The sequence below is a fragment of the Vanessa atalanta genome, chromosome 7 (assembly GCF_905147765.1).
Source record: "Vanessa atalanta chromosome 7, ilVanAtal1.2, whole genome shotgun sequence".
Taxonomy (NCBI): domain Eukaryota; kingdom Metazoa; phylum Arthropoda; class Insecta; order Lepidoptera; family Nymphalidae; genus Vanessa; species Vanessa atalanta.
In genome coordinates, this window is record NC_061877.1 from 2,167,351 (window position 1) to 2,195,213 (window position 27,863).

General features: G+C 32.7%; 1 protein-coding gene across 3 annotated transcripts in view; it reads right to left on the reverse strand.

Annotated features, from left to right (window-relative positions):
* LOC125065086 (protein GDAP2 homolog) overlaps positions 1–27,863 on the reverse strand; it is a 79,999-nt gene that overhangs the window by 35,564 nt on the left and 16,572 nt on the right. For 2 of the 3 annotated variants that reach the window (XR_007119601.1, XM_047672508.1), the window contains exons 2-7: positions 13,153–13,318; positions 12,102–12,244; positions 10,595–10,727; positions 9,854–9,963; positions 9,278–9,517; positions 2,281–2,431 (exon numbers count right to left, since the gene is read on the reverse strand). Coding sequence is in view for 2 of the 3 variants with exons in the window: in XM_047672508.1 (XP_047528464.1) it covers positions 2,281–2,431; positions 9,278–9,517; positions 9,854–9,963; positions 10,595–10,727; positions 12,102–12,244; positions 13,153–13,307 (932 nt within the window). In the remaining variant the exon portion in view is untranslated. The remainder of the gene's footprint in view (positions 1–2,280; positions 2,432–9,277; positions 9,518–9,853; positions 9,964–10,594; positions 10,728–12,101; positions 12,245–13,152; positions 13,319–27,863) is intronic. The other variant, XM_047672510.1, reaches the window with a different exon arrangement.

The window sequence follows — 27,863 nt, forward strand, 5'->3', positions numbered from 1 at the left end:
GTGTCACCTACCCAGACGGGTTTGCACAAAGCCCTATCGCCATGTGAAGTGTGTTTCAGTGCGACTATTTGAATTTAAATTAAATTTTGTTATTATATGATATGCGACTTCTTTTAAATCATTATTAATTTAACAGTTCAACACTCCGATTTCGTAGGGGTTACATTCATACAAAGTTAAGTGAGGGCCGTTTCCTTGATTTATTAATTTCCAAAAATTTTTTTAGTAAGCATCTCCATCTCGAAAGGTATAAGGCAACTATGCTAAATTCCATGTCAATCGGACCTGTAGTCTAAGAGATTTTGTGATACGTAATATTTATATTCTTATAGGCTTATATATATTCTGAAAATTTCCAATGTTCTGCGCGTATATGTTAAAATCTCTTTCTGTAAGAACCTACAATGTATAAGGATACTTAAAAAAGAAGATAAACGAAATCGGTAAAGTAGTTCTCAAGTTATGGTGTGATTAAGGAAATTGAGATTAATATTTATATATAGATCTAAAATAGCTTCGCTACTTCAGCTACAGAAAACGTATTTGGTATAAATATTAAGTATCTAGTCTATGGGTATTTAAAAAAAATAAAATTGAACCATTTCTTACATACAATGTTTATGAATATATGAATTTCTCCTAACTGTTTTTATTCAAAGTTATTTACGATAAATGTGTTGCCAGTTTCGTCGAAGACAAATATTTGCTCTCGGTTTATTTGTACGTGGATTCTCTCTGATGTGACGGTTTAATGACACAACGGGGACGATATGATTTTTAATCAACACCGTTGTGAACGGCTCGAGGTTGGCTATTTATAATTTAGAAAATAGATTCGAGTCACGCTATAGTAATTAAGGCAACGTGCGTATTTGGTTGTTTTACTCGACGTAAGGAAAATGAAACGACTTTAATGGAATAGCAATGATTTCTCTAATAAAGCGTTAATAATAAATTATTTATATAAAAAGCTCTTTTATTAAAAACTCGTGGTGAAGGTGATCATGATAAGAAAAATTGTAGTCCTGGAATTAATTAGTACCTATTGTTGTTGTTGTATTGTAACAGCCTGTAAATTTTCTACTTTGCACTCCCTTTGCAGAGAATGTTTGTAGCCAATCTACCACGCTGCTCGAATGCAGTTTGGTGGATACACATATGGCAGAATTTCGTTGAAATTATATACCTGAATGATTCCTTCACCGCCTAGCACGAGATGAATTGTAAGCACAAATTGAGCAGATGGTCTGGGTTTGAACCCGCAATTATCGGTTAAGATGCGTTCTAACCACTGGACCATCTCGGTTCTCTTTTTCTAATTAGTAGCGGTAAAGTATGGTAGTTGTCTGAATTATTTTGGGTCGAGGCGTATTTGCAGTCTCATCGGATTATAAGAATTCATTTGTGCACAATGATATGGCACAGTTAGCTCGTAATCGTGGCGAGTTCGATATCGGCCAAGAGGACATTACTTAATTCATTTCAATTAAGGTGCAATTTTTGCAAATTCCATATACTTACTATAATTATATACAGTACAATTACTTTCATATTTGATTTAGTATACAAAAAAGGTTTTTTTTAAGGAATTTTGTACATATTAATAATTAAATAATGGAATGGAAACGCTCGTAATATTATATTATTACGAGCGACGATTATAAAATATATATTTCAAGTTCCGATTGATTTATGACATTATAATTATATTCGACTTTATTTTAAAAAAATGTAAGGACACCCGACCGAAGCGAAATTATTTATGATATAGTAAATATATTTGTTTTTTGATTGTTTATATATAGTTAGTAAAAATATTATGAATCAAAACTTCAGACTAAGCTGATTATATGCTGCGCTTACTTCCATGGACAAGAATAGATTAGATCAGCTTTTCTTTTAAATGGTCGCTTTCTTTCGTTTCACATTTTTCGTGCTCATTTAACTCTCCATCCCAAAGGTTTTCCTTAAGGAATTTCCTTAAAAAAATAAACGAGAGGTGTCGTGGGACTCCTGATTGGAACGAAAATGTTTTCGCTATAAAGCTTTAAATACAGACACAATCAAATTAAGAAGAAGAATGTTTAAGAATAATTAAACGATAAGAAATATAATTGTTATTAAAATCCCGTGTGAATTAAAATGTTCATTTTTTTTAATAGAATCGTGTCTATAATAATAGAAACAGAAAGAGAGGAAAAAGTAGCTTGGAAAATAACGGTCGATTCCTGCCAGTTCGCGTAAAAGAAGTCGGTTCTGGAATAAAGGGCAAGCACTCACTGCTCGGACTGGTAGCGGCGCGCGGCGTGCGGCGCGGGCGCGGGCGCGGCGGGCAGCAGCAGCTGCGTGTCGGGCGAGCACGCGCGCGCGAACGCCGCCGCCGCCTCCGCCGCCGCGTCCTCGTCGCACAGCGACGTGTCGTCGTCCGCTGCTAACGAATGGGTGGCTGTTAGCTGAGCATCCTATCTGTTAACTGGTGACGGTAGATGTCAAACAGTGAAGGACTGCTAGGGTAGTTTATTTTTAGAAATAAGTAATTTGTTTCAATATCACCCATTCAACATCGGTTTTCTTTTATCTATTTTAAATTTACAAATCTTTTTTGTATTATAGTTAATGATATAAAGTAATATGAAACAAAAACTGACATATATTGACACAATAGATAACACGGTTTTCTATTCGACCATCATGTGCGCTTTATTTATAAAATATATATGCATATTATACTGGATTGTTAGCTGTCATCATCGCAATATAGCACGAAGAGGAACAAACGAACAGACAATTGTCTAAAAAACTACGTAGACGGTAGATTCGCTAACACTACGTCAGGCGATGGCGTATTAAAGCATCAGACACGCTTGCGCGACAAAGCGAAATGCGGACGACCTTGAAATGACATCACCGGCTAAGGCTAGGATACATGAACCAAGTCAAATCAGTCGCCATCGCTTATTTATTCGAATTCCAGTTTTAATTCTGCAATGCGGCGTTCCTATCTCATAGGAAGCACTGTCGCTATCAGTTTACGATTTGTTTTCCTGATAACATAAGACGGCGTCATTTCAACTTTGATATTATTATAAATGTAAGGCATTGTTTTCAAAACTTACTAATGTGTGAGTGAAACTTATTATACAGAAGTAGTAGGTATAGTATGTTTATATATCAACTTATTTAAACACGATAGCTAATTTCGACTAAGGCCATTATTGAATTAAATATTGATTTTCTTATCGACGATTATTCGATCGAATCGCAATTCTCTTACTGAGATAAAACCGTGTGTCTTTTATTAAATTTGAACATTGAGGAAGAATCGATAAAGGATTCTAGTTTGCCTACAAAAAATACTATTAAATAAAAGAACATTGTTTAAATACGCATTTGCAATCACAATAGTCTTGTTACGATAATCAAAGTCTAACATCTCGAAACGATACAATTTATTCGGTACTCTCGCTATCAGAGTTCTCGCTACCTCGTTGTCATACAAACGCTTTCATTATGTTTAATATTCTTAATATCTCAGCCTCATTTTATCTTATCTGTGCACCCAATGTATCTTACTGTACAATTAAAAAAATATATGGGACTACAAGCAATAAAAATATGTGCGTAATTAGATAAAAGAGTTTGTACTTGTTTTTTTTTTTAATAAGAACTGACGTAGATATTAAAGGAAGAAAAAGAGTATGGCCGTTAGTTGATTTTATTTTTGTATACTGGTAGTGATAACTTTATTGGTCACACGTATGTATTTTTATGAAAAAGCTAAGCGAAGAGGCAAATGTAGGCCTATATTAGCTAGTGGTAATTGGTCACCAACGTCCATAGACATAGGCACCGTGAAAAATTTTAAATATCGCCAATGTTACCAACCTTGGGAAGTAAGATGTTATGTCCATTGTACCTGTAGTTACATTGGCTCATTCACCCTTCAAACCGAAACACAACAATACAAAGAATATCACATCTTCGTAACCAATAAAAGGATAATTAGCAAAACACATCGGTAGTACAATAGTGACATGACACATGACAATAGAAATTATTTTAGTGTTGTGTAATATTTGGTGACTTGTAGAATTGCAAAAATTAAAAAAAAAAATCAATGCACACCAACAATTTTATTTGACACGCAACGTAATATTTTAATTTTACTTACGATCATATTCAAAAGCAGGATTTATCATTTCCAAACACAAACAGAGAAAATAACATCACGTTTATACACTAACACGTAGTGTAAAAATATTTTATATTTAGAGTGTAATATTGCAATTTAAAGTGATTATCATAAAAATACGTAATTGTATGTAATCTTTAAAAGAAAATATAAAAAGCTAAATTTAACAAGAGAAACATTTAAAAACAGAATTCAAACAAAAAATGTTTCATTAAACTGAGCTAAATGTAAAATACAGATAACGAAAAAATTTAGGCACTTGTTAAATTATGGCGCGAAGTCATTTCTTTGTCTAAGATAAAATCTTGCTGGAGATAATCAGTTTTAAGTTTTTTACATTCTCTTTTCGTAAAAATACTTCAAAGATATTGTTTACGTTTATTACTTCATTTTTTTTTTAATTATTACTATGTATTTTTTTAATCCTATTTAATATTATAAATACTAAGGTGTGTTTTCCGTTAGGCCTTTAAACCTTAACTACTCAGTCGATCATTGTTTTTTTTTTTAAAAACGTTGTCCGGGGTACTGTGCCTGTATCCTAAAATACCCCCACACGTGGGCGTCAACAAAGACTTCATATAAGTAATATACAAATTAATACATATTTTATAAGCCATTGTTTAGATACAATAATAGTACATTCCGCAACTCTGAACTGGTGTTAACGATTGAGAGATAAGTGAGCCAGTGTAATTCTACCACCCACTTACCTTAATACAGTACAAGTACCAACCACAGACTACTTGACATTCATTGATTAGCACTATCAAGAGCTATTTCGTAATAACAAATTATTGTTTATTTAGGTTATTGTTTTTTTTTTAAATTAAAATGATGTAACAAGTGAACATATTTTTATAATAATAATTATTAAAACAACGACTATATCACACTGTAATAATTTTTAAAATCTCATATAAAACAATAGTTATGACGTTTATGATATATTTCCTATACAGTGGACTCCTAGTATTACGGCAACTGGCTAATTCGGCACCTCCTGTAATTTTTTTTATCATATAGGTAGGCGGTCGAGCAAATATTATGTTAAGTGGTCACCACCGCTCATAGGCAATGGCGCTGTAAGAAATATTAACCATTCCTCACACCGCCAATGCGCCACCAACCTTGGGAACTAAGATGTTATGTCCCTTGTGCCTGTAGTTACGCTGGCTCACTCCCCACCATCACCACAATCACCAGGGTGGTACCTGACGGGCTAGCTCGAAGCCCTACCACCAAGTAATTTATCCGAAATGTCTATTATTATTGAATATTTTTTGGCAATCTTGGCTAATGATAACTTGAACGCGCCACCTGTAATTAGCTCAACGCGTTTTTGTTTTGATCCTGATTGCTTAGTTTAAATTTGACTACATGTGAAAGTAAATTGGTACGAAATATGATACTTCAGAGTTTCAGAGTATAATATTTAGAATGTTATTAATGGACATGTAATTTCTCGGATTACAATGAACTCTTTCGTAAAAAATTCGAACTATAGGGTCTTAGGCAGAACTCTATCCGACAGGTTCGTTAGTCCGACACTGCCCTGCAAAACGTTTGTAGAATTACCAGGGGTCCATTGTATACCGATAAATGCATTTAATGTTGCAATATATTAAAATACTTCATGATAACTTTTTTAACAAGATCGTATACTAGGCAACCAAATGCTTGATGAAGAATAATCTTAATTTTTAAATACAATTACATAGTCGACCTTTCATAAACACTTTTTTATATAAATGACGAAATTAAGTTGTAACTGAATGATGATTCAGATAATATGTTTAAAGGTGTGTGTGTATTTTAATAACAAAGAAATTATTCATTAAGGATAAGAGAACAATGTGCGCCTATACGAACGGAAGACGTCAATGTCCCAACGTAATCTCTTTTTTTCTTTGACTAAACATAACGTGGTTTGTTTCAACATCGACCCCGCCAACGATTAGAATACATGTATCAAAATAGACGAAAAGAGGTAGACGAGCGTAATGTTTTTAACGAATTTTAAACTGTGTTTTTTGAGCAGTTACAATGTTAACATTTTTATAAAAATAAAAAATAAAAATTGCAATTATAAATCACCAAGTAATTAACATAAGTATTAATTTTATGATATATTGTTTAATTATTCTCGTTAAAAACTAATCCCATTTAAATTACCTTGCCATAGATTTTAAAGATTTGTTTTGTTTATGCCTTAATAAATCGAAACTAACAAATACAGTGCAAATGTTAGGTATTTTTTTAAAGCATAAACGAATATTAGCAAACTATATACTTAATATATAGAGCGCCAACTGTTGGTATTGTATAATTTATAAAACAAAATATATATTATTTTTACTGACTTAATTTCATTCTACTACAACACGTAATGCAAATGATTGCATTGGCATATAAGGCATGTTTCTTGAAGCTACATAAGATTTACGTAATTATTAAAAAGTTTTATTTTAAACAATTTTTAATCTGTACTGTAATTTGTACAGATAAGTAATTTCCATAATACAAGCTTATTTATTCTCACCCGTTGGTCGGACTTTCATTTCCAAATTCAAATGCACGCTCGGTATCGGTGTGACTGGAAGCGCCATATTTTCACAAAATATTTATTTCACGACACAAATTTTTCAAGAGAACTGTTCAGACTGAGGCGATCGATAATACTGAATACGTCAATATCCGATAAGCTAGTGTACTAGTATCTCTGATAAGCTCGGACATAATATTGAGGAACAAATGATAATTTAGAACGATGTCATTGTAGATTTCTTTATTAAAAGACGAATAAAAGTATTGATTTTTATTTAAAGATTAATTTGATAAGGTACTAAAACTTTAACGTAATGCGGCTTCAATAGGCAAACACTTTGTATTAGTCTTTGTATTAGTATAAAGACAAAAATATATCAAAACGAACTCACGTCTTATAGTGTAAGAAATATCATAATTAATATAAACAGGCAAGTTTTGTTTGTTTGTTTCTTCCTGTATCACGCAAAAACTAATGATTCGATTAATATGGAAAAAATTATGACAAAATTGAAACGCGTGTAAAGTCAGGACTGGCAGCTAGTGGAACATAAAATTAGTTTATTTAATACGCGATGATAATTAATGTTATGTTCTAAACATAAAAAAAATAAAATATTTCGATAAATAAGAAAAAAAAACATTTTAATGACTAAAATCTAAAAAAAAATAGAGATAAGCATTGTAGTAAACAAACGTAAAATAAATTAATAAAAACTAAATACAGTAAAATGTATATATGGAATTTTTGGTCCATTTTAGAAATGAGTATTTGGGTTGATTTAATAAAAGACTTTCAATCTTTTAGACGTTCTAAATATAGCTATATAATTCAAACTATTAATGTCAGATTTATAAAGATACGGCCGATAAACCAAGTAAATAGGGCGTGGATACAATATCATTTGATTAAATCAATTGAACAATGTTTTTTCATATAAAATTGATGACGCATTATTTCGAGAAAAATCTTATTTAAGATCATTGCACATTGATAAGATCCTAGTGATAAATAATGATTAGTCAGGATATTACTTGAAAGAAGTATAGTAATGAATAACGACGACCTCCGTGCTCGAGTAGTGTGTACACCGGTTTTCATGGGTACGCCACCCTGAGGTGCCGGACTCGCTTCCCGGCCGAGTCGTAGGAAAAGTTCATTAGTTTTCTAGGTTGTCTTGGGTCTGGGTATATGTGGTACCATCGTTACTTCTGATTTTATACTACTGTTGTCCTTGTTGATACTTTTGTTGTCCAATATTTATTTAATTTAATTAAACTGTTTAGATGTTCCAGTAGCGTCGACTAACTTAGTGTCAGGTCATTGCAAGTCCGCCTGGGTAGGTACCACCAACGATCAGTTTTAAGTATCGTTGTGTTTCGGTTTGAAGGGTGAATTAGCCAGTGTACAAGCACAAGGGATTTAATTTCTTAGATCCGAGGTACTTGGCGCATGGTTATGTAAGAAACGGTTATAAATTCATACGCATATTTTTTACAGCGCAAATGTTATTAATAACACCGGTGACACCATATTTATAAAAAAAAACTAAGAAAATATTATCCGAAGAACGCAGATTCCAAACGCACAAGTAATAATAGAGTTTTCATGAGTTAAATGAGGTTAATAATTATAAATATATAGATGGTCAATAGTTTACAAACGGTTCGGAAATGAAGATCTTGAACCTGAGAAGAATCTGCGGGATTTTTCAAATCTTATTTTTAACAATTATGACTTTCATTACATATATATTTTTTTAATTTGAAATATTTTGGCGGGCAATCGTTTCATTAATCAATTTCTCAGGTGTGTAAATTTTCCTTAATGATTCTTTTAAATTTTAGTTTGTATTGACTATTTTTAACTTGAAAAGTTTACACATATATTATATATGTTTTCTTATATTTAATGAATAATTATTTATTACTAACTATAATCGCGTAATATTTGATGCATGTTGTGTTTACCTATAATAACAATAACAATTATCGTCGTGTTATTTTCATGTCTTTGTTTTTGTACATTTGTAATTATTGTAAATGAGTTGTTGTTTCTAAGAATAAATAAATAAAATAATGTAGACTATAATTTATTTTAGTTATTTCATATGAACTAATTTTTGTTACTCTATTATCATCATATGTTCTCTTTCACTCTTTATCTTTTATTTAATTTTTACTATAATTTCACGAACGTTTTGTATGTATATACTTTTCTTTAATATTTGTTATTACTTGTATTATTGTAATATTGGAAATTATTTTATACAAAGATTCCAAATAGATTCCAAAGACCTTTAGATTCCAAAATATAATAACCCGAGGTCCGACCTCTACATGGATACCTATACTAACATTATAAATGCGAAAGTAACTCTGTCTGCTACCATTTCACGCTACGGAGTTCGATAGGGAAATAGCCCGAGTCCCGGGACCGACATAGGCTCCGCTTTTTAGTTTATCCCCGAGCGGGTAAAGCGCAGGGTGACTGGGTGAGCGCTACGGGGAGTTACATAGGCGGGGCGCGGGGGGTACCTCGGTCGGCGTGCGAGTGCGGGTTGTGTATGATGCGGATGCGGCGCTCGGGGTGCAGCGCGTCGCCCGCCGCGCCGCCCGCGTCGCGCAGGCGCCAGCGCGCCGCGTCCGCCTCGCGCGCGCCGCGCGGGAAGTACAGCGGCGCCAGCGCCTGCAGCGGCGACAGCTCGGCGCCGCTCGCGCTCACCAGCACCACCTGCGCCGGCAGCCGCGCGCCCTCCAGGTGCCGCCGGATCGTGCCTGCCCACGCAGTGAACGTAGTACCTCATTGTCTATGCTTGTAGTTTGCTTACGATCTCGAGGCCCTGCTCTGGTCCTTAGTTGTCTTGTAAGGTCGCCATAAATTCAAATATAGTACTAGAAGATTACTTTAAATATATCACGATATTGGATCGATTCTCATTATTATCAATCGATTGGTTTAAGACAGGTACTATAGTCATGTGTTTAAAATATATTTTAAATTATATATTTGTTCTATAATGAGCGTATATTTTTTCTGAACTGGAACATAGAACATATGACCCTATAAACATATTGAACTTAGTTAAATATTTGAATAGTTTAATAACTCACGTAAGGCGACGTGCGCGGCGACGTCTGGCGGGAAGTTCCTCCGCGGCGAACTCACCACGCACAGCGCCAGCGAGCGGACACCCAGCTCGAGGGCGCAGTGCAGAACGTTTCTGTAAGAGATATATTGTAATAATAAACATATACACATTCAGAGAGAAGCAAAGACGAGTATCGGTTATCATTTCCTTAAATTTAAAAATAATATTTATAATTTAATTAAAAAACTTTATTGCAAATACACAGATTTTTACACTTTTTAAATAAATTTATAATATACTACTACCAGCAAAACTCGGTGGTGAATGTGTTTATGTATATATAATACCGTTTACGGTACAATCCCGAAGATTTTTAATAATAAAGATTATTTATATATTAGAATAGTTATTAGAACTTAATAATAATAATTTTATTTTCGAGGAGACTTGTACATTTGATGGTTTATACATACATTATAAGTAACTATAACATTCAATTATAATAATACAGATTCAAAATACATTAACCTATTTCAAATAAAAGTACAATCAAAAACAGACATAACATTATCAATACATAAACAAAAATAAAATCAATATGCCAATGAAATACTCGTAACGAACAATTCAAAATAACAAATGATAAATTTTAAAAACAAAAATAAAATAGAATAAATTAATCTCAAAGCTTTTCGATTTAAGTGTACACAAATCAAGTCATTATTTTGAAAGAAGATTAACTAGTCCATATGAATATACTTACTTGTAGCAGTTGTGTAAAGAGCTCTCGGCCGCTGTGTGATATTTTGCCACGTATTTTGGGCTCACCGTGTGTATAATGTGTCTACAGTGAAGGTCGAACCCTCCAGTTACTACCACTTCCCCTGTCCGACATTCTGTAATTAGAAAAATGGGGAATTATAAGTTTCAAATATACCATTAGGTTTTGTTTTTTTTTAATGCAAATACTATTTTAACCTACAGTAATTCTTTTCACTGTAAAATCTGTCCAGCCCTGGAATGAGCAGCTCAAATTTATTTCACAGACAAAATATCTATTCGGGTCATCTTAAAAGTGTACAATAAATGGTACGATGGCAGGTATTACTCGTTTTCAGTACCTAGCAGTCAGGGATTTGGGTATTGGCAGTGAATACACTCATGTACCTCGCAAAGAAGCGCAGTCATTGTTCCTACTTGAAATCTTTTCGGTCAAGTTGGATTTGCCGTCCTATCGGATTATAAGACTTGGGGGAGACTTGGGGACAATTGGGAGGGGGATAAAGAGTGTATTTGTGTTTGCGTACATGTATTTCAACACCCTGGTCCTTGAGCATGAATATTAAATTATTTATAAGTATAATCTTGTTATAAGTATTAAACTACTACAGCAGTAATTGTTTACGATTCATTTCGTTTAATCTGGTCATCGACCTTTACAGCTGGCATGATTATTATTTTAATTACTTATTTTACAATTAACCTACACGATACAGTTTGATTATAACTTTCTGTAAAGCCATTTTAGTTGAGTCGATAAGAGAAAAGTAATACATGTAAAATATTATTAAAGTTGTAAAATGCAGAAAGGATCTTAATCGCAGGTCATCTGGGTATTTTATATGCTTAACTTGAGTGTATTGAATTAATCTCGTGTCAGGTGATACGCGGAATACTTGAGAAAAACTACACGTGACAAAATCAATTCTGCCACTGAAGTATCGTAGAATAACCAGAGGCGAAGAAATTGATTTTTTAGCAGGGAAATTGTTTAAAGTCAGTAAGGAGGCATCTCAGTTTCAGTTCATCTTCAGTTTATAATTAATCTCGTGCTCGACGGTAAAGGAAAACATCGTGAGGAAACCTGCATGTATCTAATTACAACGAAATTCTGCCACATGTGAATCCACCAATTCGCATTGGAGCAGCGTAGTGAAATATGCTCCTAATCTTCTGATCAAAGGGAGAGAAGGCCTTAGCCCAGCAGTGGGAAATTTATGGGCTGCACATGTTGCGTGTTGTGTAGCTTTACGTCATTTCTTTTTAGAATTAGATTATTTATTACTGTGAGTGTCACGCCCCCCCCCCCCGCTCTTATACAAACGAACAAATTAAACCTCTTTTTAATATAAATATAGTTGTGTCTATAGAAGAATTAATTGAATAGTAGTATTAGACCACAAGTGATGTAGTTACACCTAGATACCAAAAATACAACGTAAAAATCGACATTTCCTATTAACATATTCATTACCGTTTATTGACCGTACCTAAGGATTTGGTAATGATTTCCTCCTTCAAGTCTGGTCCCGCTGCTTGCATGATACGCTCGCTAACTATATTGCATTCTGATAGTGTCTCGTCGGTTGTGTTCGTGATTGCATCCACTTCTAACGTTGATATATCGCCTTGCCTGAAATAAAATAAAGACTTTTATTGCCTTACGACCTTCATTAAGTTCCGTAGTAATAAAGAAAATGCAATTTATATAACTATAAATTCTGTATGACAATCTTTTTGTCATTTCTAAATCTAAGAAAAAATCAAGAACATTTTTTGAAATAATTCCATATAATAGTTATAAATTCAATACCAATTAAGGAAATCTAGTGAAAACCTATGAACACGATATGTTGCGACCATTTTTTTTTCGTAACATTATTTCCAATAATATAATATATATGTATTTTAATTGATAACACTAAAGCTCGTCCATATCTACCAACAAAAAAGAATCCCAATGGATTTGTCATAAAAACAGAGGAGAAAAAGGTAATGAACTTGTTTTTTTTTTTGCCTATAACGAAAAGGCTCTTATAATTGTATTACAAGAAGAATCTTTCGAAATAAATGCAAAGTCTGATGTTTAATCACGAATCTCCAAATAGTTTGCAGAAAAATTATCTCTTTGATCTTTTGCATTGCGATGATTCGTACGATCAGCATTTAATATAAGATTATTCAGATTCTAATTAAATATTTTATAATTGAATATTTGTTTTATTTACAAAAAATAATTTTTGAGAGGTATTTTATTTAACTTGCCGTTTCGATGACACTATGGCTCATATATTTGGAAGTCAAAATATCGACAAATCTCTTTTTTGCGATTCAGAGAGTTCGATGCAAAGTAGCTTCATCTAACGCTTTATTGACATAATCTACAACTAATTGTTATAAGGTTAAATATTTTTTAGATCTATGAGCCAAACAAATTATTCCAATTTATAAGTTCCACTTTAGGATTACTATTAAACTTTTGAGGCGTAATTGTATATACCAGGAAATGTCTGTTGATTTTTATAACTATGATTATTTTACCAAATAGCGAGACGTTGGTTGATCTCATCGTCATAAGGGAACACGGGATATGCGTGTACTGGGGGCGCCTTGTCCGCGTAGTCCGTGAGCGGCGCGGGCGCAGTCTGCGACCAGCGGGTCACGGCCACCCCGCCGGCACTCGCCGGCGCACGCATCACGCTATTTTCTGAAAATAAACAATAAGATAACTATGAAAAATGTTTAAAATAAATTTTACTAGCGGTATGGCTTTTGCCCTTCTCGTTAGGAAAGAACCCTCACATCAATTATTCAACTGAAAAACAGCTAAACTTTGTATTAAACCAATTTAAAAACAGGTAGAAATAAAATAATATTTTAGACCCTACTGGCTTAGTGGATGGCACATTGGCGATGAAAATTATAGGCTACTAATACTAATAGGTACTATTTAGTATCAATGACTATAAAAACACGCAGTCAGCATTCTATTTAAAAAAAAAAAAACATAAGCTTGAGTATTCGGGAAGAACCATATACTTCTATAGAGTAAAAGTTTACCAATAAGCGTGAGACCGCCATATTTTTTGCGTAATTAGTTTGAGGTTAAATATTCTCACCAGCGCGAACTGTCACATGCGCGGTTGAATTATTTATTCAACGATTAGCCCACGCGAGGACTTCAGCTTATTTACAATATTTTTTATTTATGAAGATTAAAGTTGTATTTTTTACTTCTCATAGATATTAGCTATTCTATTTAGTAAGATATAACAAATAATAGCTTTTCTTTACGCTTTACAACTGCATTTAATTTTATCTTTAATTCTTCGACTTCGATAAAAGACAAGCATGTCCCATACATACTCGTCGTACCGTCGTACAATAACGGTTCCTTTAATATAAGAGTCTACCGTTATAAGTTTGGTAATGATTGAAATTATTACGAAACATCGGGAAATTGGATGAATGACATAAAGTTTTATTTTTTAAATAAAACATATAATTTTCAATTGACTTCACGGGTCATCAATGTTTCGCGATTGAAGCCACTGCTTTAGTTACTGCCTATATTGTGTATAGGCCTTAATACTTTGCCAATGTCGATGCCGTTCTTAGAAATTAGAGGCATTATTTATTACGACGTTCAATGTAAAACAGTCGATAGTCAATAATTGTATTCGCGAACATGGAAATAATAATTTCTAGAACACTATAATTTCAAGTCTAGAATTATTAATACGTATAGAATACAAAGGAATACAATATAAGAGATAATCCGATCATACAGACCAGGGATCCTAAATCCCAAGAAGACAAAAAAAACCTCTTTAAGTACAAGGAACTGGCAAAACATTGCGGGTCATTAAAAGAGGTTTTATTTGAAAAATAACACCAGATGACAAGCCTATAAAATGTAACACGATTAAAGTCCAATAAAAATTTCTATAATAATTAATAAATAATCAGTCAAAGGTCAAAGTAAATAGAAATAATATCGGCTTTTAAAATAAACGTCACTTAATGGGTTGTAAATTGATTGCATGGAAAATTGTATTGACATTCGTCATTTCTATTTTAGAACAAGTATTATATTCAAAATTGATAATTTAACAGACGTAATTATCATTTAAAATAAGATTAGTTAAACTAGAAGCGTTACACATGCTTATTGATATTTAAATATCTACAATCGGTTCGGAAATAAGCACCTCGGTCCTTAAAAAATGATATATTTTACAATTATAGTCTTTTTATAATAATAAAAAAAATATATTTTCCTTATTTGAAACAGCCTGGAGGCGATCATCACATTCCCAGGGCGTGCAATCATCTTAAGTTGTTTAGTTATATTATGTAGCACCCACGCAAAGACATTTAAAGATTCTTAAATTTTACAATTAAATATTTTTAAATGTTTTCTACGATCTTGTTGTAAAGTCGTATACGCTATACGCTGTATAAACTCGAAATTGGAGTTTATACTTGTTCCTAGTGTTAACGCTATGTACGTCACAGTTTTATATATTATCAGAAATATATTGAGAAATGGCTGTGAATATTTTAATTTTTTTAAATTTGTGGCCCAAGTTACATATTGTGCAAATAGCCCTTTTACATATTGCGCAAATAACACAAAGATCGTATTGATTTACAAATTAGCCCAGAATGCCAAAAGGCTCTATGCTGTGGAAGTAACTAAAATAAAGAAGACGAGCCGTATACACATAATTAAATAATCTATTTTTCTTAACCTAGAATTCAGTAATCCTAGAATTTAGATCATGATGCTGCTTCGAAGTAAAAACATGTAGGCACATAAAAATGCCGTAAATCAACTTAGAAGATAACATCAAAGGCACAGACAACACGTCTGTGAGGATTTGATTAATTAAAAAAAAATGTAGAATACCTAACATAACTCTAGTAATTTGATTGTAAACAATTTATTTGATACCGATTGTTTTCTGTATGAGTAATAATATTATAATAAAATATTCTGGTTATACATAGCACCGGACGCCGGCAACATTATTTCTTTAGTGACATCATATCTTTGACACGGAAACGCTATTACGATTCCAAATGTAATTTTCATAGAATGATTTAGGTTTAAGTAGACGTTACCAAAACGTGCTTAAAACGGACAATCCATAGAATATAGATGTAAATTTATTTAATTATGGGAAGGCAGAGAAGCGAATGAGCTTCGCGATAAGGATTTACTTTCCTCTATAGATTAAGATGGAAGGAAATATCGTAAACTACTTTTTGCACCACAAATGCGCAGTCAACTAACTTATGGAAGGTGTTCGTTGTCTTTGATACTCTTTGAACTCCGAACTCATCACAGCGTTAAACGTCACATGCGATACTGACTAATAATTAGAGCGACATACGTATAAAAATTGCGTAGCACCATATGTCTGTTGTCAACATTTCACGGGTGATATAAGAAGAGAATTCTTACAGAATCGCACAGCTGAATAAAAAATACAAAATTTTGCGGAGAATTAACTGGCGTGTGGGTAAACCCATCCCATAGTTATATATATAAAAATCACAATTTGTATTGAAAAGGTTTAATTTTGCTTAACAACTGACAAAATATTTATTTTGTTAGCAACAGCATTGAGATTTAAATAATTGAGTTATCGCACTACGATGGAGTTGCAATTTTCTTATTGTGTCGTAGAAAAGATCTCTTTTAATATTAAATATGTAAATGTCTATGAACAGTGGTGACCACTTACCTTACTTACCTTACTTACTTGATGGTAAGGTACATTTGGCCATCCGCATACTTACATTATATAAAAAAAATTGAATTATTACATTTGTTTTCCTTTTTAAAGTTCGTTTAAAACAACTTCAATTCTAAACGGTGTACGCAAACTATAACGGTGTGTAATAATTAAAATAGAATATTGAATAGCTCCTTTGATTGAGAGGGCCGAAATACCTCCTCGAGATTTATAATGTATCACGTAGTCAAATTAATGAGCCTCCAAGAATAGCACTCACTGCTACGAACGTAGTTAAAGTCAATGTACAATTATTATTGTTTTATATCTCAAACAATTGAGTCAACGTTTCGTATTACACAACACGTTAATTTTATTATTTTCCGTAAACGAGTCTATTTCACGTTTATAAACATCAACGCCCTTAGCCTCATACAAAAAATATTATATAATATTTAAGCATGAAGGCATTGGAATAGTTTTTTTGTTGTCATAATTAATAATATAAATTCAACTATTATTTTCACTCGTAATATTATTCTTTATTAAACTAGCAATTTCCTCTTGTATTTAAATACAAGTCATTAGTAACTACGTAGGTATCACAGTATCGTCAGTCAATTTCAATCTAAAAATAAATTAGTAATCACCTTAGCATGGCAGACTAAAACGATTCGTATAATTTAAGGCAAAGAAAAATTGGAAAAGTTGTCCATAATATTAAGAAATTCGGGAAATATACATGGATAACAATTTTTACTTTGGGTATACAAATGAAATTTTTTACAAGACAACATCAGCTAGTGTCAAATAAAGTCTTACTCTATGAGGGAAATCACACAAAGAATATTATAATACGAATATTCTGTTCACCTGTCAAGCTATATAAATAAGGCATAATTATGCACTTAAAATTAAGTATAAGTAATTTTATTTCGAATTACCAACAGTGATTTGTGAGTATATTTAAAACTTATATATTAAAAAGAAAATTGGTGAAGGACCTTGTTTATAAATTAGTATTTATTCTTGTTACTAAACAGGTTTTAATTTCCGAAATATTTTTTTCAATGTCTCGATTTCGTTATTACGAGCTAATTTGGATATACAACTATTTACGTATTAAACGACTTAATATCGACGAGCAATTTGATTTAACGGTTTATTTTAGCAAATTGATATCGCAAATAGCACAAAGGTCGTCCTCGATCATGTTGCGTAACGTTACCAAAAACTCTTTATAACATTATCATTACAGCTGCTTAATCAGGATACGTTTCTTTGTTATAACCGTTATAAATCAAAATTAGAACTATCTGAATTTACTATAAATATTTTGTTTTATTAAATAATTAAACACTGTGACAAAACATTGTAATTTAAAGTGTCGAAATAAAAAAAAATAAATAATTCAGTCTTGTAATAAGGATCCCTTTTTGTAATCGAAACGACCACAAACACAGTACACACTAATATTTGACAAAATTAAAAAAAAAGCTTTTCATAAATACTATACTATTTAATGTCATAATTATACGAATAATTTAAATTATATTATTACAAGACGTAGATTACATTCTCCATTTTTTTTTAAATTTAACAGATCATGAATTATTTCAAATTCAGGATTTGATCTAATCTTAACTAAGCAATGAAGTTCAATAAAACTCTTTAATGTGAATACAATTTAACAAGTTTACACTTCAAGGAGTGGACATGTACTTCCTGTTTTTATTAGAAATGAAAATACGTTGAAACAAAGAAGGCACAAGAAAAAAATCAAATTGTAGAAAAAATAATAATTTAGGATTACTTTTTTATTACATAAGGCTATAATTATATATTTTACATCCCCCTTCTTGCCCCTTCATACAATTACGAAGCAATAAACACAATATGACGTTATTACATAACCCCTAATAAATGTTACAAATATAATATTTAAAAAAATGGAAATATAATTATGTATTTGATTATAATATATACAGCTGATGAGGTTTTATTTAATAAAAAAAATATATATTATTTGGATGAACTAATATAAATTATTCGTTTAATATACAAAGGGTTAGAAATATCAAGTTAAAATAATTGATTTGCAAGCAAATACTTTAAATGAAAAAGATACTTTACTTGATTAAATAACATCATACCTAAAACGGTCATTCTCGGAGCACAATCACTGAATTAAACTTTGGTGAATTAATCCTTACAACGAACGCGTCCGCTTCGGTCGGGATGTAGCATACATGTGACCTCGAACGGGTGGTACACCCCCAGCTGAGAGGGAGAGTGGGCGACTGGGAGGGATGAAGGCCGTGACGTCACGCGGTCGACGAACCTCGGAAGTAGGTCATGGGATCACAGGTCGATCTGCCAGGTTTGAAAGCATTTCCGATGTCGTTCTCTTGTGATTTGTGCGACAATGAAATCGTTGTTTGATTTTTACGTTTCGAATGACAATTTCAATATTGATTTGTTTATTAAAGACTTAAAATTTATGTTTCATAATTTTAAAAAGACACAAATACGCATCGAAGGCGGGGCCTTACGAGTTACGTAGTATCAAGACATTTATAAGGCTGAAGATCATAGTCTTTTAGTATTTGAGTCCAAGTCGGGTCAATAAAAATTATTAGATTTTTCTGCCAAGAAATTTTCAGGAGCAGTTCGGAATTAGGATGTTCTCTATACGTTATCGTGCATAGGAAAGCAAGTACTCGCCATTTATTCTATGTAATCAGCAACACGGTTGCGTTTCGGTTCAGTGGGTGAGCGAGTGAGTGTTATTACAGAAACAAATAACAAACCAACTTAGATGCCATTCGGGTACTTTCAAGAGAGTAAAAAGATGGTGTTTACTCGTACCAGGGCGGCAATTCTACAAATAAATTATCACTTAAACGCGGTCAAATCGAAACTTTATCGTTGCTGTTCAGCAGTTTCCTGTTGCAGTTCGGTCAATATTGGATCGACCGAACTGCAACAGGACCGATATCACTTTTAGAATTGGCCCTCAGCTACAATTGAGCTGAATTTTTATGAGGAATAATCGAAGATGAATCCTATAATGTTAGTAGAATTAGCCCCCAGTTTATGTAGACAAACACATGCATATAATTAATCTCAGATAGCCATTTAACTCGTCTGAATATCTGTAAATGAAATAAATATTGGATATATGAAAAAGCAAAGACAAATTTTCTGTACATTTTTCTTCCTCCTCAAACGTTCTTCTTATATTTTTGTTTCGTATCTATTTAAAAGCTTAAGTGTCATTTATAAAATAATAGTTATAGTCGAATAAGGAACTTTGAGCAAATACTATTTTATGTAAGTATATGTATATAAGCGAAATATCGCTCAATTTTTACTTACCGCTCTTTTAATTTCAACTAAAATGGGGAAACTTTGCATGAATTTTATTCGAATGAAGACGGGACGAACAACTAGTTCATTATAATTATGTTGTAAGCTTTAAAATGTCAGTTGAATCGAATCAAATCGACAGAAAGACTTAAGCGTCGAAAAGGTATTTTTAAGAAATCAGGGTTCGCAAAAGCACCTTTTTTGAGCTTAAGGATATATTCCTTTCCACTGACGAAATTATTATAGTAGGTACAAATTTCGAAGCGTAGTTTAAGACGACAACATGTTTGCTTAAACTTAACTTTGGAGTAGATTGAACTCGTGTTTCATCTAAGTCTATGAGCAGAGTACAATGGAGACTGTAATCTAAGTTTAAAACAACCTACAATTTGAATGCAGGTACGGTACTAATGCAATTGTTTCTAGCGATCACGTCGGCGTTATGACTAATGGCAGCTAGTTTAAACTTACAAGGATATCCATAATATTATTTATTACAAAATATAATTCGTTATTACCTCTTTGTAGAATAATATAACTATCTTTTATATATAACCTAATATAATAAATAAATTATTAAAAATGATATTTAATGTATCACTTGTGTATAATATTATATTGTTATGTTTGTTTTTATTATGTGCTTTGTGCGAGCCCGGCTAATAGGGTACCATCCACTTGTATACTCTACCGCCACAAAACGTCATCATTTAATTCTTAGTTCCCAAGGTTGGTGGTGCATTGATGATTTGAGTAATGATTTGTATATCTTACAGTATCAACGTCTATTTTTTTATGGTATCGGTATTTGGACGAGCTAATGGGCCACCCGATGGTAAACCGTTTCGTAACGTAACGTCACGTCTTACGGCGCCAGTCATTTTTGACAGATGGAACTGGCAAACGATTAGTTTAAGTTACATGACATTGGTGAAATAATCTGTGCCCTTTCGAAACAAATAAAAGCCAATAAAAAAAAAGAAAATATCACTTCTGTCGGGCGTTCCGAGACACATATGTATTTTTTTTAATTACATTTAGTTTGATTTAATTTCGGTCACGATGGGCAATACCCAATTTACAAAGGCTAGAGATATCTACAGGATATGGATATGCGGAAGCAGGACACTTTAACCCTCACTCCCACAATCCCATAGGACGACATTCCGAAACGACCGGAGATGGAATATATTTGTTTAAGATATACCTGTAGCGGTCTCATCTCTAGAAACTAATCGTTACTATAGCAACGTGTATTTGCGCCGATACTTTTTAGACACAAATTCATAATACACGTATTCCAACCATAAGAGGAGAAAAGCTAAATAAACAAATTTGACAGCAAATTGACGCGATATTTATCAATCTATTGATATTCACTATGGATTTGCAAAAAATTGGCTTTCTGGACGTCGACGAAACTGTTACTACTCGACTTCCGTGGTCGAGTAGTGTGTACACCGGTTTTCATGGGTACGCCTCTCCGAGGTCCCGGCCGAGTCGATGTAGAAAAAGTTCATTAGTTTTCTATGTTCTTTTGGGTCTGGGTGTTTGTGGTACCGTCGTTACTTCTGATTTTCCATAACACAAGTGCTTTAGCTACTTACATTGGGATCAGAGTAATGTATGTGATGTTGTCCAATATTTATTTATATTATTTATTATTGGAGTTTTAGAAGTAAAATGAACGTGGAAATAAGTGATTTGTCTATCCTTTTTGCTACTTCCATTGGATTATTTTGTACATACATATAAGTAGGAGACATACGTAGAAATACAGGGTTAATATAATATGCAATTAACGTAGTTTACAAAATAGTAACTAATTCCTTTTACATTTCTTGACCGAGATTCTGCATAAAGTCACTTCGCATCTCACTCGTGAAAACTTACCAAACGACTTACGGTTACGACGACGGACTCACGTCATTTTGATACGTTTTTCGTAAACATTTTATACTCACTATCAATATCGCATATCACATTCAGACATTTCACGCTTGTGTTATGCGGTGAGTTTCGAGATTTTTCTTGCAGAACAGCTGTACTAACTTACGTCTGTACAAGCGGGTCTGTAATCATATTCTGTGAGAACTGTCCTAAGCGTCGATGACTACAATAATTATAATATTTGAAACATAAACGCATCAAAGCGTGAGAAATTCACGAGTGATATTCAAAATATTTTCTTACAGAATAGTCTTAGCGTTTACAATACGAATTGATCTTTTGTTTAAATGTAATTACGTATAACCTTATTAACGTCTCGATATGCGCCAACGCAGATTATAAACAATGACTGAACAATAAAGCTCAATTGTTGGAAACACTATGACAATGGTTGGGTTTTAGAGATAATCCCATTTCACAATGTACTTTTACAAACATGTTCACTATGATAAAGGCAAAGATAATATCAGAATGTCATGTAGTTTATGTATATTGTATAGACGTATTCGAGCGAATGAAAAACTGGTCACCTTGTTGTTGTACACTCTTACTCCGAGAAATATACTCACTTGGTGGTAGGGCTTCGTGCAGGCCTGGTTGGGTACTACCCACTCATTATATATTCTACCGCTGGTGTTGTTGTGTTTCCTTTTAAAGGTGAGTGAGCCAGTGTAACTATAGGCACAAGTGAGATAACATCTTTGTTGCCAAAGTTGCATGGACTATGTAATGGTTAATATTTCTTACAGTGGTCATGTCTATGGGGGTGGTGATCACTTACTGTCAGAAGGCACATTTGCTCGTCCACCTGCCAATAACATAAAAAAGTATAAATCACTCCTAACATCGTCAAACTTCAAGGAATATGATTTAAGATGATATGTATCGTGTTTTTAATGTTACATCGAGTTTCCTTCTCAACAAAGACAATTGATCCTTCCATGGGCAAAGTGTTCGCTTCATTAAATTCCCGGAAATACTTTTACTAAATGCATATTTATGCATACACGGTACATATACCAAAATAACATTTTTTAGAATTTTTTACTGTCTGTTTGTTCTTGCTAATCTCTGGAACGATTGGACCGATTTTGACGGGACTTTCACTGGCAGATAATTGATATAATGAGTAACTTAGGCTACTTTAATTTTAGGATTATATATAGAATAAAAATAAAGTCACACTGCAATATCCAAATAACTTAAATACAAACGCGCACGAAGTCGCGGGCACAGCTTGTTATAAGTAACATATAAGGCGTACAACTTTATAAAGTAATTTATATAATCAATGGTATAGAAATAATAACTAGATACGGTTCATATTAGTGGCTTTTCATTAAATTATAATCATCAAAAATTATGATACAAATTTACTTGTATGAGCCTCAATGAATAAAGTTTGTTAGGGTTTTAACTATCCTTACTATTACTCTTTATACCTGAACACACCATTACATAAAAGTTTCTCTTAATTTGGCGGTAGCCTACCGGACGGTACCAAGCACTGCCACCAATTAAAATAAATCTGAGAATTCTTAGCAAAATGTTGAGAATAGCACACGATGCATTTTACACGCATTGCTATCGCGCCTTCAACAGAACCGAAACGCGCTGTTAACATTATACGAATCGCTTTAAATGTGTCACCGATTCGTTACGGATACGCTTTAGCTTCAGAATATATGATTTCAATCGCGCCAAGTAAAATGTTACTAAACAAAGTGTCTAATAATAATACAACACAGTTACACTTAACCACTTATTTCCGCATTAATTTTACTTCCAAAATACCGATAACAGTTTCGTCGACGTTGAAAAAAATGTTGATTATTTGGCTTTTTTTCCTGTTATGGTTGGAATAGAGTATATAAGATATTAATTGTAAACAAAGATTAAGAGAACGCGTGACCTTAACCGATGATTTCGAGTTTAAACCCAGGCTTAATTTGTGTTTATAATTCATCTCGTGCTCGGCGGTGAAGGAAAATATCGTTAGGAATTCGTTACATGTGTCTAATTTCAACGAAATTCTGCCATATGTGTATTCCACCAACCCGCATTGGAGCAGCGTGGTGGAATATTCACCAAACCTTCTCCTCAAAGGGAGAGGAGGCCTTTAGCCCAACAGTGGGAAATTTACAGGCTGCTAATGTAAAGATTAAGAATATTCAAAATCAAGCTCCGGTTTGAATTTACGTCTACTAACCACTGCATCAACTCTGCTTAAAAGTTAACATTGTTTATAAAACCTTTATAGGTCGCCAATGCGCTTCAGCTAGAACAAAGACAGTACGCAGTACAATGGCATAAATACCCCATAGCTTGCTTTACGCGTACTCGTATATTGTGGGTTATTATAATACTACCTACTTTTGTTAACAATGGTATAATTTCAAAATAACTCAGACAATTCTCACACAATTTCTGCATTTTCCATTTCGTACTTTACTTAATTTAAGGCTCGAACAAAATTTGAATAAGAGACGGAAATAAAGTGAAATGTATTCACTCTGTGATAGTAAGTAATACATTCAAAGTGATTGTAGTTTTTTAACATTCGTTTAGTAATAAAAACCTTATCAATATTTATATGGCAAACTATCTTAGAGTTTCTGACTTCGTCCTAGTTAAATAAGAATTATATTTACTTCTCGATCGCAGTACCACCTACATGGCCTTATTTAAGCCGTCCAGGGACACACTCAAATATACCGAAAAAAAAAACATTGAAATCGCACTGGAGGAGTTCAAATATGTTATCTGTTCATTTCTCACTTTACAGGCTTGCGTCGGTGTACGTGATAACCTTTTTGTATTATATGTTATGTGTATATGAAATTAACAATTAATACGTATAAAATGTTACTGAAAATAAATTTTTCATTTATTACGAATGATCTAAACAGCGAACTGTACGAATTATTGTTACATTTTTAATCAGCGCTTACATCGTCAATGCGATTCTTTGTTTCTGTAATTACAATAGTTCACTCATCCTTCAAAACGGAACACAGCAATACAGATTATTAATGTTTTGCGGTAGAATAATAGACCTCTATGAGTCTGCATAATACTCTTCCCTTTGATTAATATAGATCTTCAAAGAATTCTAGATTTATTTGAAGATAAAATGTTCCTGGAAGTAGGAAGTAAATCTTTTTACAGATAAAGTCGCGACAAACACGAATAATATAAAGACGGAAATAGATTCCAAGTTTAAAATTGGTCTTTTTAAAGTACTTGTAATAGTTGTTTAAAAAACTAACGAATTCAAAGTTAATAAAGTAGTAAAGTTGGCAAAATCGCCTTAAGGAATATAAATCGGAACGGCGAGACAAAGTCGCCGTTGCAAAACATTCAGAGGCCAATGACTTTACTGGTCGGAATCTGTAGAACAGAGATGGAAATATATAGAAGATTTCATACCTTCTTTTTCATGAGGATCATGCATTCCGTAAGGGCATATAAGCCCAGAATACGCTATTAAAGTTACTGTTATAAATATTGTTATCGACCCGAAAAGAACGTATCATATCAAAACTATTTGTTGCTACTTCTGTTAGCTTATATTAAATTTGCATAATTCAATGGAAACGATAATGTCTGTATATTGTATTTTTTAATGTATATTATAATTTATATAATATGCTGTTGTTTCAATGAAAAAAAATGTAGGATGATTAGGCTGTCAATAGACAATCCATATTAATAGCAGGATTATGACATTGAGTCGATTTGATCCAGTGACTAAAATATACGAATCTTAATCGATGTTTGCGAGTTTAAGCCCGGCCAAGCACTCGACTGATCTCTCTTCGTTTATGTGAGATTACCGTCCATTCGGATTATAGAGGAATAGCGTGTGCACCTATCTTCATGTAATGGTCACTATAATATATCTTGAGCAGTTTGTATGTCTAGTTGGAATTATTTTATACGTGTATATTCGTTTAGTTATTTTGATCGCAAAACTATATGCAATAACTTATGTGGTACATAACTTATAACATATAACATAACCTAATTTAACTTAATTATATCCACTTTCATTTTACCTCTAAAGTTTCGATAGCAGTCTCGTGAACGTTTAGAACGCCATTTTTTCGCAAATCCATAATGCATATTATCGATTATTCAAGTTCTCAACCAATGTTATATCAATTCGATGTCAAATTTTCTTTATTTAGTTTTGGTCCTCTTGTTGTTGGAATAAATTATATATGAGGGAATTATAAGCATACGACATTATATATATAAACACTCACATTAGGTACCTCCTTCTTTTTGGAAGTCGGTTAAGAATAAAATATTTAATTGTCTCGTACTATACTCTTTTACACAAATATATTTTTAAAATAGGAACACTAAGTATTCCCGTGTACGTCGTTGCTGTAATAGCTAGATCAAATGATTTACGTGTTCTCAGCTTGATATTTTATTAATAAGCGATGTAAAGGGAATAGGGCGCGTGATCAAACTACCGTAAACCAAATAGTATAAGTAAATTATCATTTAATACGACACTAATATATACTAATAGGTTACGATATATTTACTTACCGTCTAATATTTTACCGGTTCAGTATTGTTGTGTTCCGGTTTGAAGGGTGAGAGAACCTGGAGCCAGGCGCATAGGTAATATCTCAGTTCCCAAGGTTGGTGACACGTTGGTGTTTTAAGGAATGGTTAATATTTCTTATGGCACCATATTCTATGTGTGAGGGTTGCCACTTACCATCAGGTGAATCATTAGGCCTTCCGCCATAAGATTATATAAATAAAAACCAATACATAATATATATAATTTTGGCTCACTTTACTATACATAGATTAATTCTAATACAGTTTTTATTAACAGACTTAAAACGATTTACTACTAAGTTCCTTGCCGGTTCTTATCGGTAATCGAAAATTATAAACTAATGAAATTTTACGAGACACAATGAAAATTTAATATCAGTTAGGTGCTTATCCTTTGACATAACCCAAATGTATTTTAGCAACGTCTATGCGAACGAATTGTGAAATTTCAAAAGCATATTCAACGTACATTCATACTATACTTAGATAGATAGATAGATAGATAGATACTTAGAATATCGTTATCTTTGTTCTATTCTTTACCAAGCTGATACTTCACATGAGCTTTAAAATGCTCTCATAAGAAGAGTCGTAAGCAACATTTTTTTTTCTAAACGAGCTCTTTTCCTCGAGACGTTCTCAACCTATTTCATAGAAAGGCTTTGTCTCAGCCGTTTTGACTGTCTTGCGACAATGGTCCTCTTTTGTTTTACACTGACCCGAATCCATCCACCATTATCCGAGCGTCCGACATGTCCACGTATCTATTCAATACAGTATTATTGTAATATCAAAACGATTACGTTACGATATTTATGAATAATATAAAGATAACGATCATTTTATTAAACATAGAATAATAATCATGTTAACATATACCAAGAGCTGTTAGTAACATCTTAATGTTAGCTTGATATTTAAAGTTTTGAATATTATTTACATAAAAAAAACGAATCACGTTATTTTTAAACTTTACATTTATTGGTGTTTTTTTTACATTTGTTTTTTTTTTTTTGTATTACCTGTGCGTTTAGCGTTCTATATGACATTTATTGCCATATAATTATTCATCATAATATATTCATATATTTCTTAATATTATTATATAGAGTATTTTTTATATAATTTCATGGTAAATTGGAATGTAGTATTTATATAACTACTGTTAGTTTAAGAGGCCATAAATACAAATGGACTGTTTAACAGAAGAGAGTACAAAGTGAATATTTCTTAATAATAAATTTACAATTTTTCTTTTCTGTTTTATTGTTGTTATGTAATCCATATATAACCTTCTCCCCGAAGGAGGCCTTAGCCCTAAGCAGTTGGTGTATATTCCTATTCTGATATAGTATCTTGATGTTGCATATTTTTATTTCCAGACAGCACGACCACAATCGGAAATTTAAAACGAATATAAGCGACCTTTTCAAAAGTTTTTTTTTTTTTTTTGTAACGAACGAAACAAAAATAATATATTTTGCTTTGTTACAATTCTCGTAATGGAATTGAAGAAAAATCTGAACCGCTATCAAAACGTTACCACGACATGGGTGTACTGACTCCTTCTTAGCATTCAATGTTGCGTGTTTAAGTCGCTTTACG